The sequence below is a fragment of the Mesoplodon mirus genome, assembly GCF_964341445.2.
Source record: "Mesoplodon mirus genome assembly, chromosome: 4".
Classification (NCBI taxonomy): domain Eukaryota; kingdom Metazoa; phylum Chordata; class Mammalia; order Artiodactyla; family Ziphiidae; genus Mesoplodon; species Mesoplodon mirus.
In genome coordinates, this window is record NC_138979.1 from 176,641,381 (window position 1) to 176,662,194 (window position 20,814).

At 36.9% G+C, this 20,814-nt stretch overlaps 1 protein-coding gene across 4 annotated transcripts in view; it reads right to left on the bottom strand.

Moving 5' to 3' along the window:
* The window catches only part of TRIP11 (thyroid hormone receptor interactor 11), a 78,584-nt gene that overhangs the window by 21,546 nt on the left and 36,224 nt on the right, over window positions 1-20,814 (bottom strand). For all 4 annotated transcript variants that reach the window (XR_014293775.1, XM_082617828.1, XM_082617829.1 and 1 more), the window contains 5 exons: window positions 19,661-19,801; window positions 18,873-19,066; window positions 15,242-15,405; window positions 13,057-13,160; window positions 7,505-7,604 (listed from right to left, as the gene is read on the bottom strand). Coding sequence is in view for 3 of the 4 variants with exons in the window: in XM_082617828.1 (XP_082473954.1) it covers window positions 7,505-7,604; window positions 13,057-13,160; window positions 15,242-15,405; window positions 18,873-19,066; window positions 19,661-19,801 (703 nt within the window). In the remaining variant the exon portion in view is untranslated. The remainder of the gene's footprint in view (window positions 1-7,504; window positions 7,605-13,056; window positions 13,161-15,241; window positions 15,406-18,872; window positions 19,067-19,660; window positions 19,802-20,814) is intronic.

A 20,814-nucleotide genomic window follows, 5' to 3' on the forward strand; every position in this document is an offset into this window, starting at 1 on the left:
CTTTTTATTACACAATTTCAACTTATACAAGATCACTTTCATTATAACACCGAACGATTTTTTTTTTCTAGCCCTGCCAAAGCAAGGCCTCAAAAAATTTACTGAACACTCAGATTTGTTTCTCTCCACGGAAATCTTTAGTAAAAGGCAAAAGATTTATTTGATCTAGAGAGAAACCATAGTCTCCAAATAATATTTTTTAAAGGCACCTTGTATTTATTTATATTGGAAGTTAAGACATATTAGTGGGCTTCCCTGGTGGCACAGTGGTTAAGAATCTGCCAGCCAATGCAGGGGACATGGGTTCGAGCCCTGGTGTGGGAAGATCCCACATGCTGCGGAGCAACTAAGCCCGTGCATGACAACTACTGAGCCTGCGCTCTAGAGCCCCACGAGCCACAACTACTGAGCACATGCACCACAACTACTGAAGCCCACACGCCTAGAGCCTGTGCTCGCAACAAGAGAAGCCACTGCAATGAGAAGCCTAAGCACTGCAATAAAGAGTAGCCCCACCTCGCCGCAACTAGAGAAAGCCCGCATGCAGCAACGAAGACTCAACGCAGCCAAAATAAATAAACAAAAATAAATTTAAAAAAAAAAGACATATTAGCAACTGCTTTGTCTTTTTTTTTTTTTTTTCAATACACGGGCTTCTCACTGTTGTGGCCTCTCCCGTTGCAGAGCACAGGCTCCGGACGTGCAGGCTCAGTGGCCACGGCTCACGGGCCCAGCCGCTCCGCGGCATGTGGGATCTTCCCGGACCGGGTCACGAACCCGTGTCCCCTGCATCGGCAGGCGGACTCTCAACCACTGCGCCACCAGGGAAGCCCCAACTGCTTTGTCTTTTAACTCAATTCCTTTCAACCATTTCAACAGAATTTTAAGGTCTAGAGTATATGGTGAATGCTTTCTTGTTCCATAATTATAATTATTAATTGCAGAGTAAAAAGTAATTTTTGAAACTCCACTTCCTAGCAATGAACTCACAGAAAAGAATTTTATTAATACAGTATAACCTCATTAACTTGAATTTCAATAGATTAGAATCTGTGATTAAACTGAAATATCAATGTTGAAGTCTACTGGATTATTTGTACAGTTAAATTAGAGTTACTATATGCATTTGAAAGAGATTTTATGTAAATATTTTTAATGTAACCAGATCAAATTTATCTTCCCTCTCCACCCTCCTCCCTCAATCCTCTAATATATTAGAATCCAGGTAATTTGTACTGCATTTTTCCATATCAAAACAAATTTTTTTAAAGACTGAATATTATAAGTTTTTTTTTAACATCTTTATTGGAGTATAATTGCTTTACAATGGTGTGTTAGTTTCTGCTTTATAACAAAGTGAATCAGTTATACATATACACATGTCCCCATATCTCTTCCCTCCTGTGTCTCCCTCCCTCCCACCCTCCCTATCCCACCCCTCTAGGTGGACACAAAGCACCGAGCTGATCTCCCTGTGCTATGCAGCTGCTTCCCACTAGCTATCTATTTTACGTTTGGTAGTGTATATATGTCCATGCCACTCTCTCACTTTGTCCCAGCTTACCCTTCCCCCTCCCCGTATCCTCAAGTCCATTCTCTAGTAGGTCTGTGTCTTTATTCCTGTCTTGCCCCTAGGTTCTTCATGACCTTTTTTTTTTTAGATTCCATATATATGTGTTAGCATACGGTATTTGTTTTACTCTTTCTGACTGACTTCACTCTGTATGACAGACTCTAGGTCCATCCACCTCACTACAAATAACTCAATTTCGTTTCTTTTTATGGCTGAGTAATATTCCATTGTATGTATGTGCCACATCTTCTTTATCCATTCAACTTAGGTTGCTTCCATGCCCTGGTCATTGTAAATAGAGCCGCAGTGAACATTTTGGTACATGACTCTTTTTGAATTATGGTTTTCTCTGGGTATATGCCCAGTAGTGGGACTTCTGGGTCGTATGGTAGTTCTATGTTTAGTTTTTTAAGGAACCTCCATACTTTTCGCCATAGTGACTGTATGAATTCACATTCCCACCAACAGTGCAAGAGGGTTCCCTTTTCTCCACACCCTCTCCAGCATTTATTGTTTGTAGATTCTTTGATGATGGCCATTCTGACTGGTGTGAGGTGATACCTCATTGTAGTTTTGATTTGCATTTCTCTAATGATTAGTGATGTTGAGCATCCTTTCATGTGTTTGTTGGCCATCTGTATATCTTCTCTGGAGAAATGTCTATTTAGGTCTTCTGCCCATTTTTTGATTGGGTTGTTTGTTTTTTTTTTGATATTGAGCTGCATGAGCTGCTTGTAAATTTTGGAGATTAATCCTTTGTCAGTTGCTTATGAGTCAAGTTATATATTTAATTTTTAAAGGTTCACACAGACCTGCCATATCTCAAAAGAAAGGGCCACAATTGGGTCAGTGAGCAGTAAAGCCATTATAATAATTTTGCCACTTACTGAATATCATCATCACTATATACTTATACTGATATTTATTAATGACAAAGACTTTCTAGGCTACAGACTAAACCTCAACCCATTTCTGAAAGCTCACTGTTGCAAATTAGCACGGACTAAATCTGATACAAAGAAATGTTTTGTTCAGACCACACAGGGTTTTTTGAAAAGCTTAAATTACATGTCACGTTAAAAAATTGGAACCTTGGGACTTCCCTGGTGGCGCAGTGGTTGAGGGTCCGCCTGCCGATGCAGGGGACGTGGGTTTATGTCCCGGTCCAGGAGGATCCCACATGCCGTGGAGCGGCTGGGCCTGTGAGCCATGGCCGCTGAGCCTGCGCGTCCGGAGCCTGTGCTCCGCAGCGGGAGAGGCCACAGCAGTGACAGGCCCACGTACCGCAAAAAAAAAAAAAAAAAAAAAAAAAGTACAACCATTAAGTTGAAAAGGGCCTAATTATTTACCTAATTGACATAGCTCTTTTCTTAACTAAAATGTTGACATTTTCTAGTATACCCAGATGTTTATATCATCACAAATAATTTTTTAACTATTTATGACAATTCAGAAAACTGCATCTGGTATTTCTTACATGTTTCCTCTAAAATCACCACTTCTGCCAAAAACATCTATAAAGAAATCCCTCAAAAGGTTTGGGTAACAAAGCGTCTGGGAATGTATCTGGCCTATGTTCAACAGGACATTATATGTTTTCTTATATAAATCGTGTCCTGGAAAACGGAATGTCTTTATTTAAAATAAAAACTCTACCATCCAACACCATAAAGGCGGTTCCATGAAAAACATTTTAAACTTCTTTTATATGTGTAGTTTTAAAATACATTTTTATGCTTCATATTACAGTTGGTTTACTGGGGCTTATTTTATACATTCTTCTAGATTTTCTTTAAAAAAAAAAACACTGTAAAGAAATTTTCCATTCTGAACTCATAGAAGACTTTTTTTTCAAAGCAGTCACCAAACCTTCTTAAAATAAGAAAAAATCAGTGATGGGGCCCTTTCAGATATGGCTATAAACTGGCACACAGACCAAAAGACTTCCCCAGTGCTAGAATCTAAACTTGTATTGCTTATGAAAATTTATTTTTCTTGGTGTACCATAAAATTTACCACCCTTTTGAATAATCATTATCAAAACAATAACTCTTTTGTGCTTGCTATTTCAATTTTATCCAATCGTTTTCACTTAAGCAGGAATTTATCTCAAGGATGATGGTAGAGAATAATAAGCGAAAGAAGGAAAATGTTAAATTTGGCCATCAGTAGAGGAAGATAACATGTCTTTTCATGGTTCAGGTTTCCACAGGTAGTATATATTTTCCCATGAATGACAATTCCATAGAAATTCTGAACTCTGATCAACTAAGATAGTTAATGAAAGACACTGTCCTATCTGCTTCATAGAGGACTAATGTCTTAAGTTTGAAAAAAAATCAATGAAATATAGGATGGCATGTGAAATAAGTCTTTGGAACTACACTGAAAAAGAACACTTTCAGGTAAAATGTTGAAAGAATAACTTCTAAAAGGAAGGGAAGCAGTAATTCTTCTACCAGCCAACATTATCTATTAAAATATAGCACCTATAGGATCTTTTTTTTTTTTTTTTAATTTTTGTCTTTGTTGGGTCTTTGTGGCTGCTCACTGGCTTTCTCTAGTTGGCAGTGTGCAGGCTTCTCACTGTAGTGGCCTCTCTTGTTGCAGAGCATGGGCTCTAGGCGTGTGGGCTTCAGTAGTTGTGGCATGCGGGCTCAGCAGTTGTGGCGCACGGGTTTAGTTACTCCGCGGCACGCGGGATCTTCCTGGACCAGGGCTCAAAACCATGTCCCCTGCATTGGCAGGCAGATTCTTATCCACCGCGCCACCAGGGAAGCTCGTAGCACCTATAGGATCTTAGGGTTTCTTTTCATTGTTACCTTCCCTTGGTGTGTGGGTCAGGGGGGTGAGGGGGAGAAGGCAAAGAACTACTTACATTTGGGGAGTAAAATCCTACTACTAGTTTAGAGCTCTGTCTGCTCAAGTTTCTTTCCTCCACGGAATGTCCCTAACCCTTCACGGGATTCTTGGAGAACTAAATATGCACTGTCTGACCAGAGTTGAGCACCACTGTCTTAAACTATGAACCTATAGTGTATCTATGCCATGTGTTACTTCGTTAACTAAGCTCCTTGGAAAAAAAAGGGATCCTATCTGGTATCTCACACAGCATCTAACATGAAGCTAAGTAGTTGGTTCTCATTAAGTATTTAATGCCTGATTAAGGCTTCTTCATACTTTTCATACAAAGCCTGTAAATACTTGGAACTCAAAACCACAACTGCACATACACGGCACTGACAGTTATGGACTCTAAGAATGACTGAAATCATCAACAATTTACTATTTTAATACTGGTGTTATAAGCAATAGCTCCCTTTTCATATGTTTGACCAGACTGAATCATCTCACCTCTGGTGGCAATTACATAATCAAGCATTTCAAATAAAATACCACTTTTTAAAATGAGTTTCCTAATATTGTTTAAATGTTGAAACTGCATATCAACCAATCATTGACAGTCTACACATGCTTAGAAATAAAACAATACTTTGCCTCTACGATTCAAGTCTCTATGTACTTTCTTGCAACAAAAGCCAATCTGTCTTTTTCAAAATTGTTTCTCCTGGCAAATATTTTTGCTGTCTGGCCAAGTTTTGCATTAAAAATAAAGTACAGTATTACAACATCAATCAACATTTAAAGTACTTAATGATCTATGAAAGAAAATATACAGTGATTCTTTTGAAACAACCAAGCCAATCAAAGTTTTATTTATATTATCAAATCAAGAGTGCAGCTTTGATAAAATAAGATCACGTTTGTGTTTAGAGATCTAAAAACAATATTAAGCACTTAGGTAATAAAAGAAAACAGACTGTTAAGAAGAGCTTAAGTGGCAAGAATGACTTAAAGACATAACAGAACTGTCTGTCCCTTTACCCCCACTTCCTGTCTGTGCAACACTGGCCTCTCGCCTGCCCTTTCAAATACCAGTTGTATAAGCATAATTAGAGCTTTTTCTGTGGCTAATATTAACTTTAAAGCTCCTATATATTTACAATGAATTATTACTGGTAACTTTTTACATGAATAGGGACCTAGGCCACCTAAGCCTTGCCATTTACAATCAAAATCTAAAAATATTCTACTACTGAGGATTTAAATGGGTGCCTAAACAACTTACTAAGTAGTGCAGGGACCCTGATAACATTTAGCAACTACAGTAAGTCACAGAATTTTTTATCTTACCATCATCTACTGGGAATGACACAGGTAGCTGTCTAAAAAGGCATGTGAACTTAAATATTACAGTAGCATGACATACATAGCAACCTTGTCACAGACCAAGGAGTTGCTTCAGAATACTGCCTTTTTACCTTCATTAGTCTAGCCCTTCCCTAGGATATCAATTCCTTGGCTAAACCCTTGGGTGCTCAGTACGTCTCCTCCAGGTTGCCCGTATGTCTTCCAGATAATGTTGTAGTTACATTGGCTTTCAACCTAACTAGACTGTTTTCCCAACAAACACTGCCTCCGGGTAAGGGCAACCATTTCAATATTTAGGGCGCAGCACAGAGGATACTGTCCTATCTTCAAAGGAGATATACAGAACAAAACACAAGTCAGATTAGAAACAACTGTTTTCCTGACAAGAAGAAATACAGTAACATGGAAAGATTAGGAACTTTGGTCAAGGATAAAAGATCAGTTTAAATCTCAGTTTCTTTAACTTATAAAATGGAACTAATACTACCTACTTTAGAGTTTCTTGTGAAGAGTAAATAAAATATGAGAAGACTAAATAATACAGTATATGTTACATAAAATGCCCATGATACTCAATATATAACTGTTTCCTTATTGTCCATTTCCAGCCCCTCTATTACATTTAGAGTTCTAAGGCTGGCCAAATCTTACAAAGCAAACAGAGGACTTTTAGTTAGGCACTAATTTGCCACAGAATCAAGTTTTCTTGAGGACAATACCTCACATGATCTTATTATTATTTTTTATTCCTAACAATCTCTCATCTCCTGTCTCCTGCTGGTTTTAGGCCAACTTCCTCAGCTTGTCCTTTGGTATCCACACTTCAGTGATTTGTCTACTTGCCTCCGTAATGTCCAAGTCACTGTTTCTATTGTCTGACGGTATTTGTGCTGTACCGTCTCCTACTTTTTCCTATTTCGAACTCTATTTCATGTTAGGCGGTACTTCTTAATTACTTCATTACATGCCTTGGTACTATTGTGCCTAACCCAGACACCTAAAGTTGACACATTTCTAGGTTCCTATCACCTTTCCAATAACCTTTAATCATTATCTACTAAATGTAGCCCTAGAATAGCTTCAACTTCCTGGGGATTGTTACATCAGAGATTAAATGAGAGCATGCCGTCTTTATCAGCAGTTAAGAGTTAACAGAGCACTATGAACCACCTGATTATCTGAGGCCCAGCTGATAATCCTAAACACAGGACTCACCCTCGGGAATTGACAGGGCCTATGAGATAATTCACAAGCATCAGAAAGTACATGCCTGCATGTAAAGCACCATCTATAATCATAAACAGCTAGTTATAGCCAGACATTCATTCCACAAAAAGTTACTCTTTCACTTGAGAACACTGCCTTCTCTAACATACCAGACAGCTTTAGGCAGCATGACCACGGACTGAACAGGGAAAAGTTATACCATGACAAGTCGAGTCAGTCGAATCAATCCCTTTGAAGGTCAACAGGGTGACAGCCAGCACAACTGGACTGCCTCAATATTCCGGAAAACTAACTGGACAGCCAGGGCCAACTTATGACTTTGGTTTCACTAGGACCAGATTCAAATCAAAGCAAACTGGTCATGGGAGATGGAAATGGAAGTCACAAACTAATGGCAGTTGGTCTCACTCGACTGCACCAATGCATGGGGGGAAACTACATCTGATTCAATATTAGTGTTGTAGGGGAAAAAGGAAAAGGAAAAAAACCTACTTTGTTTTTTAAGTTCTTCAATTTGTTCTTCCTTTAAATCTAACTGTTCTGTAAGTCTTGATGCTGAATCCAACGCAACATTTGCTTCATCCAAACGCTCCTGAGGAAGAAAAGTTCATTAAAAAGCAGCATGCAAAAACTACTTCACAAACTATAGGGCTGGAAGACATCTTAAAGTCAATCAACCCCTTTCAGCTAATGAAGCTGCATTTCTGTGACCTTGGGCAAGTTCATTTGATACTAATAAGTATCAAAGATAGAACCCACACTTCACAACACAATAACGTCTCTTTCAGAGAAACTAAATAAAAAAGAGAATGCTATTTAAAGACAACATGGTGACAAAAGTTTAAAAAATGACAATAATAAGAATAAAAGCTACAAAAAAATACAAAAAGTCAAGAAATATAGCAACAAATTTTTTTTTTTTTTTGGCTGTGTTGGGTCTTCGTTGCTGCGCATGGGCTTTCTCTAGTTGTGGAGAGTGGGGACTACTCTTCGTCGAGGTGCGTGGGCTTCTCACTGCGGTGGCTTCTCTTGCTGTGGAGCTCGGGCTCTAGGTGCACAGGCTTAAGTAGTTGTGGCACGCAGGCTCTGTAGTTTGCGGCTTGTGGGCTCTAGAGCACAGGCTCAGTAGTTGTGGTGCATGGGCTTAGTTGCTCCGTGGCATGTGGGATCTTCCCGGACCAGGGCTCGAACCCATGTCCCCAGCACTGGCAGGCGGATTCTTAACCACTGCGCCACCAGGGAAGTCCCAACAAATGTTCTTTTTAAATTTTTGCAAGTCTGATGGGTATAAAGTGATGTTTCATTATTACTTTATTTTTATTTCTCTAACTATAATACATACTAGTGAATTTGAGTAATTTTTCATGTTAATAGGACAATTGGATCTGCTCTTATGCAAAAATCTTTGCATACCTTGCCCATTTTTCCATTGAGCTGTCTTTCTCTCATCAGTTTGTGAGAGCACCTCATACAGTAGATATGAACACTTTGTCATCAGTGCTACAAATATAGTCAAACATGTCCTACTTTGATTCTTGAGTTTTAGTCTAGGTTAGGCTCCTCCCTGCCCTGAACTGCACACGTGGTCTTCTAGATTTTCTTGGAAGATATTTTTCTTTTTTAACATTTGTATCTTTAAAATAGTATTTCTCAGTAGGAGTTCTTTCAACATTCCTGGCCTCTGGCCACTAAATGCCAGAAGACCCCCCCCAGTCACTGTAACAGCCAAAAATACCCCCCAGATTTCCAGCACCACTCCCAGTTGAGAATCCTTGCTTTAATACAGTTGGAATTTACTTTTGTATATGGTGTAAAATAGGGGTCCAATTTCATTTTCTTCCATATAGACAGCCGGTTGTATCTACTGTTTATTAGATAACCTACCCTTTTCCCCACTGAACTGAAAGTAGTTTAGGGTTTACTTTTAAATTTAATTCTCAAATATAACCTGGGCTCCATTTCTGGATTCTACTTCTGTTCCACTAATCTAGTCAATGTGGTATTGACTTATGGCTCTATCTTGACATTTAGTAGGCAAGTCCCTCCTCACCAATAATTCTTTCACACAATTTTCTTCGCTATTCTAGAGGATTCACCCATGTAAATGTCAGGTCAAGTTTCACCACCTTGAATCAGAGTATGATAGCTTTTTTGACGTATCATCTTGGATAGGCTAGTCCCCAGTTATCCAGTCAAACTTAAGGTAGGTATTGCTGTGAAGGTATTTTGCAAATGTAATCAAAGCTCAAATCAGCTGAATTTAAGGAAGGCACATTATCCTGGATAATCAGGGTGGACCTGATTGAACCAGCTGAAACTCCTTGAAATCAGGACTGAGGTTTCTCCATAAAGAAGGAATTCCATCTGTGGACAGCAACTTCAGTCCATGCCCACAGAGTCCATCCTTCTTGTGAGTTCGTTCCCTGACCACCTGTGGACAACAGCTTTGGCCCACGCCTATGAGTTCCAGCCTGCCTATGATGTCATCTTCCCATTTTGACTGCCAAACCTACCTAACTTGCTTAGCCAGGCCCACAATGTTGCCAATTCCTTGTAACAAACCTCATAGGTATCCCTATATGGTATCTACATCAATGTATATGTGCATGTATATGTATGTATGTATGTGTACATATGTGTACACACATACACATCCTACTGGTTCTGCTTCTCAGGTTGAACCATAACTGATACAAAGAGAGACTGAAACAAAAAATTTTAAACAAAATCAACAAGATTAAATTTAGTGTAAAGGAAATTTAAATAAACTTTCAAATGACTTCGTTAACCTCATAGCATTTATATTTAAGAAATAATTAAAGCTTAAAAAAACTACACTAAGATGTTTTTGAAAATTAACATTCAGATTTCATTATTCTTTCTACCATTTTTTTGTTTTTTATTTCATTAATTTCAACTTTTATCTTTACTAATTCCCTCTTGGTTTCTTCTGATTTATTCTGTTGTTTTTCTAAATATATATTACATTAAAAATTTTTTTAAATAGAGCTAGTTTAAAAAGAAGATCTGGACTTCTAACAGTATGACCAGCTAAATATTTTGGTCCCACTGAAAACAGAAGCGGCAAATAAAATATCTTTTTAATGTGTTAATGAGCTAATCAGAAAGTAAGCATAAATGGTGAATAAACATATTAAAAGATGCTTGACCTCATTACTAGAAATGCAAATTAAAACCATAAGATAGCCCTTCCCACCTACCACATTGGCAAACACTTTAAAAAATTCTGATAATGCTAGCATTGCCGAGGATGTAGAACAAGAACTCTTAGTACCCCTGGCAGGAGAAAATTAGCACAAGTGCTTTAGAAAACAATTTGCCCCCAAATCTAATAAAATGGAAACTGCCCATATGTATCCCATGACTCAGCAATTCCAATCGAGATACACACCTGAAACTCTTATACATGTGCACCAGGAGATATAAACAAGGAAATTCATAACCACATTGTTTGTATGGCAGATAAGGGAAATGTCCTTTATCAGGAAAATGGGTAAATAAATTACATATTCATGCAAGGAATACAGCAGTGAAAATAATGACCCTCCTAACACAGTAACTACACAGTTACAGCTGAAACTCATGAACATAATGCTAAGCAAAAAAAGCAAGCCTCAGAAGAATTCCATTTACATACAGTGTTTAAAAATATGCAAAAACAAACATGTACTGTAAAAAGATGCAAATCTATGTGCTAAAACCATAAAGAAAAACAAAGGGGTAAAACACATAAAAGGTGGTAAGAAGGAGAGATGTGGAGGGGTGCTTACGGAACTTCAAAGGGTGACATTCTTTTACTGGGTGGTGAGTACGTGGGTATTTGCTGTATTGCTATTCTTATATTTTATACGTATTATCTAAATATTGTTTTGCAGTCACTCAACATTTAGTAAAAATTTTAAAACATTATGGAAGTATGTCTTCAATTATTTAGAATATTAATATACCTAAACAGCATATTCATCTCTAATGACAGATACATATATTTTATTACTTTCCACCAGCTATCACCAGAGTCTACTTATGACTCAGAAAAGTTTATCCTACATCAAACAGCAAGTCACTGTGGTGTCTCTTCATGGGGTTCATTTTATTTATTTCTTATATATGATATTTATAGGCATGAAATACAGCATAATAATAAAGAGAAAAATATTTTAAAGAATTAAGGTGCAATATGGTCACCTTATCTTCGATAAAGGAGGCAAGAGTATACAATGGAGAAAAGACAGCCTCTTCAATAAGTGGTGCTGGGAAAACTGGACAGCTACATGTAAAAGAATGAAATTAGAACACTTCCTAACACCATACACAAAAATAAACTCAAAATGGATTAAAGACCCAAATGTAAGGCCAGACACTATCAAACTCTTAGAGGAAAACATAGGCAGAACACTCTGTGACATAAATCACAGCAAGATCCTTTTTGACCCACCTCCTAGAGAAATGGAAATAAAAACAAAAATAAACAAATGGGACCTAATGAAACTTAAAAGCTTTTGCACAGCAAAGGAAACCATAAACAAGACAAAAAGACAGAATCCGAGAAAATATTTGCAAATGAAGCAACTGACAAAGGACTAATCTCCAAAATATACATAAGCAGCTCATGCAGCTCAATATCAAACAAACAACCAACCCAATCAAAAAATGGGCAGAAGACCTAAATAGACATTTCTCCAGAGAAGATATACAAGTGGCCAACAAACACATGAAAGGATGCTCAACATGACTAATCATTAGAGAAATGCAAATCAAAACTACAATGTGGTATCACCTCACACCGGTCAGAATGGCCATCATCAAAGAATCTACAAACAATAAATGCTGGAGAGGGTGTGGAGAAAAGGGAACCCTCTTGCACTGTTGGTGGGAATGTAAATTGATACAGCCAATATGGAGAACAGTATGGAAGTCCCTTAAAAAACTAAACACAGAACTACCATATAACCCAGCAATCCCACTAGTGGGCATATACCCTGAGAAAACCGTAATTCAAGAAGAGTCCCGTACCACAATGTTCACTGCAGCACTATTCACAATAGCCAGGACATGGAAGCAACCTAAGTGTCCATCGACAGATGAATGGATAAGGAAGATGTGACACATATATGCAATGGAATATCACTCAGCCATAAGAAGAAACAAAATTGAGTTATTTGTAGTGAGGTGGATGGACCTAGAGTCTGTCATACAGAGTGAAGTAAGTCAGAAAGAGAAAAACAAATACCGTATGCTAACACATATATATGGAAACTAAAAAAAGGAAATGGTTTTGATGAACCTAGGGGCAGGACGGGAATAAAGACAGAGATGTAGAGAATGGGCTGGAGGACACGGGGAGGGGGAAGGGTAAGCTGGGACAAAGTGAGAGAGTGGCATGGACATATATACACTACCAAATGTAAAACTGATAGCTAGTGGGAAGCAGCTGCATGGCACAGGGAGATCAGCTCGGTGTTTTGTGACCACCTAGAGGGGTGGGATAGGAGGGTGGGAGGGAGATGCAAGAGGGAGGGGATATGGGGATATACATATGCATATAGCTGATTCACTTTGTTATACAGCAGAAACTAACAACACTGTAAAGCAATTATACTCTGATAAAGATGTTAAAAAAAAAGATACAGCAAAAAAAGAATTAAGGTGCAAAAGAAAACGATCTAATGGGATAATACACATTATTTTAATCCATGTGAAATAAAGTGCCCAATATATTTTGTTGAAAACAGAAAGTTATACAGTTAAAATTTTACATTAATTTTTTTTAGTGATCTCTAAAATGCCCACCTGTGCTAAAAATTTAAATCTCGTATTTGCTGTGTCTATGCTAAACTATAAGTGACATGAGGGAAATCCTGAGTATCTTATTCACTGTTATGCCTCAGTGACAACATTTACTAAATTAACTGTTTAGGAAAAAAAAAAATTAACTGTTTAGGAGATTATTTCCAAGACAAAAATTCTACAAGTAATTGTTTTGTGCATAATAAAATTTACAAGAGTAAGTTATTTCAACCAACCTGTAATGATACAAGTTTTCCTTCCAGATTTTCTGCCTTTTTCTTCCATTCAGCAACAAGTTGCTTGTGTTTTTCCAGTTCAGCAGAATACATAGCTTTTTCTTCTAAAGAGGAAAAAAAAGTTACATTAGTATTTTGTAATTGTGATAAAATTAGAATTTTAAACCACTTGAAATTTTAATAATTCAACAAAAATAGTTCAAATGTCTTAACAAGAAAATTATATATGCCTTAGTGATGACGTTAACTGGAATTAAAGTAATGAGATCACTTTCCTCTGCTTAAATCCTTCTCCACCTTGTCCATCTTGCAAACTTTCCCTCCCTTCAGAACTCTACTCAAATATTTCCTTTTAGCGAAGCTTTCTCTATGGCCTCAGTACCATACTATTTTGTACACATGTCCACTCTGGTATTATACAGAGCAGACCTAGAGAATTCTTACATGTAACATACAAAATTTCAACCATAGGAGTAACCCTGACATGTACGTATGTACAAATGTAAAGTTTTGCTCAGGCACAAAACTATAACTTCTTTAACTTCATTAGCCTCACATCCTCTAACCGCCTGCCCCCTCACTAGCAGTTCATGCATTGCCAGTAGTTACAGAATGTACGAGTTGACAAATGGGTGGGTGGGTGAATGATCTAAAGGGGGTAAATCGGAGGATGGGAGGTAGATGTGAAGAAGCATATTTGGTTATCGGGGTACGTGTGCTCTGGTCACTATTACTATGTGCCTAGAAAAGTACTTTCCACCTGAACTAGAAAAATGCAGTTACCTTAAAGTATAGATGAACAGCTAAGAACACATTAATCAATACTTCAAAAGAGAGTAATTACTGATGATTAACTCTCTGAAGTGGATTCAACCTCCAACCAACATCTCAACACCTATCTTTTTTTTTCTACACGTGTGCCTCTCTCTTCCTTTGTATTCCCCTTTATCATGTGATCCTCCTTACTATGTTACCCTCATACTTCCCTCACCTCTCACCTTAACTAAAGTATCATAATATGACACTAAAATTTTTTTTAATAATTAGTATATACGGTTTATGTTCTCTACTCTTAACTGTAAAAAAAAGTCTAATTTGTTGATGGCTACTTATCTTCTCCCCCTACAAGTGGGTAACCTTTCAAAGATTTCCCTATGCCTAATCTAAAATAGCACTCAAGCCAAAATTCCCAAAACTACGGATCTGTGAACAACACAGGTTTGAACTGCATGGTTCCACCATATGTAGATTTTTTTCAGTAAATATACTGGAAAAATTTTTTGGAGATTTGAGACAATTTGAAAAAGCAGATGAACCACATAGACTAGAAATATCAAAAACATTAAGAAAAAGGTTATGTCACAAATGCTTGAAATACATATAGATACTAGTCTATCCTAACATAGGCAGAAGGTGAGTGATAATATAAATTTAACAATATGTTAGTTTTCTTACTGTTTTATAACTCTGCTTCCAAAGAATCCCATTACCATAAGGTATGCCTCTCTCTCTTGTAATTGGAGAAACTGCATATCAGCCTATCATCACAAGTAAGCGGTTTTTTAAAAAAAGGTAACAATGTTTCCAGTACTATATTATGAATATGACTATATTATTGTATACCATAAAAATTTTATAACCATTCATTAGTGTAAAGGCTAGGCTAACATAAAGCAATAATACTGCTACTTCTTCATTATCAATCATGAATCATTATACCTAAATATGAATTTCTTTTTCACACATTTCATTTTTGATGTCTAGTGTTAGTAGTATGTATAATATCTACAGTGTTTTCTATCATATAAGAGAATACTGATGTAGGTACTAATAGACAAACAATTCATCTTGTAAACAGATGACATAAACTTACAGTATCAATAAATACAGTACAGTGAATGTATTTTCTCTTCCTTGTGATTTTCTTAATAACATTTTCTTTTCTCTAGCTTCCTTTATTGTAAGAATACAGTATATAGTACATATAACATACAAAAAAATGTGTCAATTGACTATGTTATTAGCAAGGCTCCTGGTCAACAGTAGGCTATTAGGAGTTAAGTTCGGGGGAACTCAAGTTATGGATTTTCAACTGCATGGGGGGTAGGCATCCTAAACCATGCACTGTTCAAGGGTCAACCGTACAATAACTCTTCTTCAGTGAAAGACTGGCCATACAACTGACCTTGCTGGAAATGCTCCAGGACCATCTGCAGGTTGGAGAGTGACAGAGCATACTGCTTTACTTGTTCCTGAGACATGGAAAGCTGTAGTGCAGTTTCATCCCTTTGCTTGGATGCCACATTCAACTGTTCCTGCAATGACTCTACCTGTAAACTGGCCTGATGGCTTTGAAAAAAAGAATAAAAGTCAAACTGTTTCTATCTATTTAGACACTTTGACAAGATGAAATACTTTCCCTACATTTTACTGCACTAAATGCAAGTTATACTCAAAGAATTTAGATACTTTAACAGATAAAACCTCTTCCCTGTTTTTTTTATTGTGGTAAAATACACATAACATTTACCATTTTAACCATTTTTATGCGTACAGTTCAGTGGTAGTAAGTACACTCGCATGGCTGTACAACCATCACGACCATCCATCTCTAGAACTTTTTCATCTTCCCAAGCCGAAACTCCACATCCATTAAACAATAACCCCCTCTCCCCCCGCTAACCACCATTCTACTTTCTGTCTATGAATCTGACCTTCCCTACATTTTACTGCATTAAATTCAAGTTAGATTTAAAAGAAACTTGAAGAATTCCTCTGATCTTCGTTCTCCCTGCTTTTGTTAATTCAATCATCCTTCCTGTGAAGGTGACTTTGAACAAATGGCAGTCATTTTAAACACAGAACTGGGCTAAACAAGATACGTCAGCTTAAGAAAAATTTAAAAATAGCCTGCAACTTTTGTGTTTCGAGGCTAAAACTCTAAGATGTAATTTATCATAAACTTGTAAGTTGTAAGGGATCTTGGAAGTCATTTTGTCCAGCTCCAACCCAACAAGCAATGGATTCTGATACCCCCCTTGCTTTTGGCACTCACAATCCTAGTTAACTCACAACTTTCCAAAGGTTATCCCAGCTTTTACTGTCATCTTTCTTTCTGCTTACATTAAATATAATAACCCCTACACCTGTCCCAAATCAGAGATCCCTAAGAGAATTACAGAACATCTATCCAGGCTTATGTCATTGAGGTACTTCCTTAATGTACAATTATTACATACAAAATATTGCAATAGCCTTTCCTGGGTTTTTAATATCCAGTTAAATTCTTATTCAGAGTAGCCCAATAAAACCCATTAAGAGCAGCTCACTTTGAAGAAACTTTACCCAATAGCACCCTCTTTTGGAAAAGGCAGTAAACTGATAACCAGAGGACTTAACTCTCCCCTCTTATGTCCCTGGACTTTATTCAACTTTGCTGGTTAGCAAATCACTCAAAGGGTGATTATAAGGGTGAAATGAACTGTGATGTCATTCAAAAAGTTAATAAATACAACAAGGTGTTACTATCGTTAAGGGCTCAAAACACCATAATCTGACTCTGTAGATTTGAATTACTTATACACCAAATATTTACTGAACATCTATGAAACTATGTGTAAGAATGTATACTGTGGGAAGTGTGTGACATAAATGGCATCATTCCTACCCACTGGTGGTCTTACACTTCGTTTGGTGGGAGAAAGTGTAAAACAGCTCAACGATTACAAATACCCCTAAGTAAAATACAAGTGCCCTATGAAAGACTCAAAATATTACGCAGGTTCAAAGGAAAAACATCACACTAGGAATTGATTTTGGATTTGCGGAGTGGGGTGCTAAAAAATCATTCATCATGAAGTGCTATGTGAAGAATAGGTGGGATTAACAGAAAAACAGAAAAAGCATGACAGTCTAACCTGGTTCTGAAAAAAGGAGCAACAAGACCACAGCCCTACCTATCGAAGGTTATTCTGCAGTTATTATGAATAGTAAACAAAAATAGGCAGAGATTAGAAACTATTTCAATTAGAGAAAATAAAGGCCTGAAAATTGAAAGGAAAGATGATCAATCTTATAGACTAAGGATGTTTTGCTATTTCTGCCAATGTGGAACACATACACAAAGGTTCACTCACTGTTTTAATTCTCATTTTAAACAAGTTCTTCTTCTGAGTCTGAAGGTACAATAACACATCCTACAAAGGGGGTAAGGAGTTCACCCTCAGAAATACTATCTCTACTGGCCTATAATCTCTTTGCAGAGATAATATCTACTATATCCTTATATTTCCCTCAGCACCATACACAGTAAAAAGATAAAAAGATGCACATACAACTAATGGGAAGATAAATGGACATGATTTTTTTTGGAAGATTATTTGGCACTACATGTCAAACGTTTTAAAAAAGCCTTTCAATCAGAAGTTCCATTTCTCAAAATTTACACTAAGGAAATAATCTGTCATCAACACAAAAATACCTATTTTGGGTTATCAAAACAGCACTCTTGGGCTTCCCTGGTGGCGCAGTGCTTAAGAGTCTGCCTGACAATGCAGGGGACACAGGTTTGAGCCCTGGTCTGGGAAGATCCCACATGCCACGGAGCAACTAAACCCATGTGCTACAACTACTGAGCCTGCGCTCTAGAGCCCATGAGCCACAGCTACTGAGCCCGCGTGCCACAACTACTGAAGCCCGCGTGCCTAGAGTCCGTGTTCTACAACAAGAGAAGCCACCACAGTGAGAAGCCTGTGCACCACAACGAAGAGTAGCCCCTGCTCACCACAACTAGAGAGAGCCCACTCACAGCAATGAAGACCCAATGCAGCCAAAAATAAAATAAATAAAATAAATTTATATAAAAAACAAAAAAACAAAACAGCACTCTTAGTAATTCTGAAAAGTTGAAACACTCTAAATGTCCAATAATAAATGAGTGGGTTAAAGAAATTATGGCAAATCCAAATAATGGTATACTATGCAGCCACAAATGGTATTGCAGGAACATATGGCTTAATGTGTACTCATATTCATATTATTAACTGATAGAAGCAGGTTACAAAACAGTATAAATAGTATGATCTCCATTTTGCTTTAAGAAAATAATATGTAATGTATACACACATATACAGAAGCATACAAAGGCACAGAAAAAGATTATCTCTGGATGAGTGAGTCTGTGGCTTTATGCTCTTTTGGTTTATGTGAGTTTCCTGAAGTGGAAAATATGTTTTTGTAATAAGAAAAAAAAACACAACACATTTTATTGAGAGAAATAAAATTTAAAAATATATAAGCAGGGACCTGGTCACTCAAAAGTTCTAACAAGCCAGGAGTTAATTCACATTGACCTAGGCCTTTCCCTTGCTACTTCCTTTACTCTCTCCTTTCTAATATCCAAACTTTGCTCAACCTTAGATCACTTGATTAAAAATTAAATCACATAAATTAAATTAGTTCTGGGGAACCTGGCAACGCTAATGAAATCAGTCAGAATTTAAGTCTAGCCTCCTACAATGATGAGAAGCAATTATCTAGGATAACAATTAAGATTTGGAGAAACCTCAGTTTGAATGCCAGATCTGGATAAGGGTCACAAACCCAAGTGTGAAAGTGACATGTGCACTTTGTGTGCCTGACCTTGGGAAGGTTATTAAACCTCTTTACCCTTAGTTTCTTAGTCTGTAAGATGGAGATAATGAATTTTGTGAGAATAAAATAAGGTAGCATATGAAAAATTCTGAGTCTGACACTCAGGAAGTATTTAATTAACATTAATACTAAAAAAAAAAAAAAAAAGAAAAAGAAAAAGTTACCTTGCATTTTCCACGGCATTAGAGGATGAAACTAGCTTTTCCTCCAGTACTGTTACTTTCTTTCTTAGCTTAGCCTCTCTATCATCTGCAGCCAAAACTTCACGGGTGTAAGAATCTTCTGATTCTAAAAGATGGTTACGCAATCTCTCTAGCTCCTTGTTTAAGCGTAATTCTTTGTCACGTAAATGTTGAACCTAGGTAGAGGACATTTCTTTTATTTTTCTTCCATAAAACGCTCCCCCTTTCCCCTCCTACAAGCCACTCTGTTATCAAATCTTTCCCCATTACTGAAGTGTATTAATTGTATACTAATTTCTCATACTGCAAGATATATTTATGCTAAGAAAAAAGGCTCCGGAAATCATCTTGAATATTCATTTGGAAGGTTTACTTTGTAAGATCTCATTCCCTGTGGCTATAATGGAAAATGGAATTGTACAAAGTACCAGGCTTTTTGTGACAGGCCACTTTTTCAGTAAATCTCATTTTTTTCATACTTTGTGGGTAGGAAATTTTTCTTATATCCAAGATATGCCCTCTTTTTCTTTTCTTGAGGTATAATTTAATTTCAGGTATAAAACATAATGATTAGATCATGGTTTTTGCTTGAAAACTGAAACAGAATGCACTTTTGGGAGATCAAAATCCTACTAAAGCGCATCAGAGTAAGACAAAGAAAAAATCACCTAAGAGAAATTCATTTTAATTGATAATCTTTATAGTTTTCTTATTTAAGAGTTATTAGACTTAAGTGTTTGAATCACTATTTCTTTAAAGTGAAAGTATACCTCATTCTGTACAGCAGTGTTTTCCATTTGTTTCTGTTTCAGGGCCAACATGACTTGATCTCTCTCCTGCTGAAAGATAACTGTCTTCTCCTGCATTGACTGAACTGCATTTAAAAGTTGATTTAACTCCCCAGTCTTGCCCTTTTGGAAAGAAATAACTTTAGCTTTAAAGAAAGACACATTTTAAAAAAGACATTTCTTCATTAAATAATTTAAAAACTCAGTTAACTACGTCAAGGTCATCCAAAACAAGGGAAGTCTGAGAAACCATCACAGTCTAAAGGAGCCTAAAGAGACAATGACAACTAATTATAATGTATCCTGGATGGGACCATGGAACAAGAAAAGGACATTTGCTAAAAAATTAAGAAAATTCAAATAAACTATTAATGTATCTATAAAGGTTCATTAGTTGTTGCCAATGTACCATAGTAACATAAGATGTTAAAAATAAGGGAAACAGCGTGTGAGGTATATGGGAACACTGTACTATCTTTCCAACTTTTCTAATAATCTGAAACTATTCTTAAAGGAAAAGTTTATTTAAAATGCTTTAAAAAGAACTCAAAAGACACAATCTCTTCAAACTTACCCTACACAACAAAGCATACACAAACCCCCAAATCACCCAAAAGTAAGTGTGTGTGTGTGTGTGTGTGTGTGTGTGTGTGTGTGTGTCTATTCATCAGGCATATGCAACTGTTGTTAGGGAAAGTAACAGTGTGGAGTTGCTGGCACAGGAGAAAAAGCAAAGTCATTTCACATGCACAACCTATTTTAAAAGAACATTTTGGCAACAGTTTAACGAAAGCAACTCTGGAATGTTATCTTGCTAAGACTGTTAGGAAAATTTATTCCTGAATGCCTTCCATACAAGAACAATATATTAAAGACGACAGGAAAAAAAAGATAACCTTTCATTGCAGAAGTAGGGCCATGAATTTAAGATGATAGCTAGAATTCTAAAAAGCACAAAAAAGTGTCAGACTGTTTACAGCCAATTCTTTTCTCTGTTTGAGAAGTGCATATCGTCTGAATCTATTTATAGATTGGTATCATTTTTACATTTTCATGTAAACTTTCCATTTCTTTAAGAATATATAACACGTCCCCGAGGACAAATCATTGAAACCAAAGCATAAAACCATCTGTTC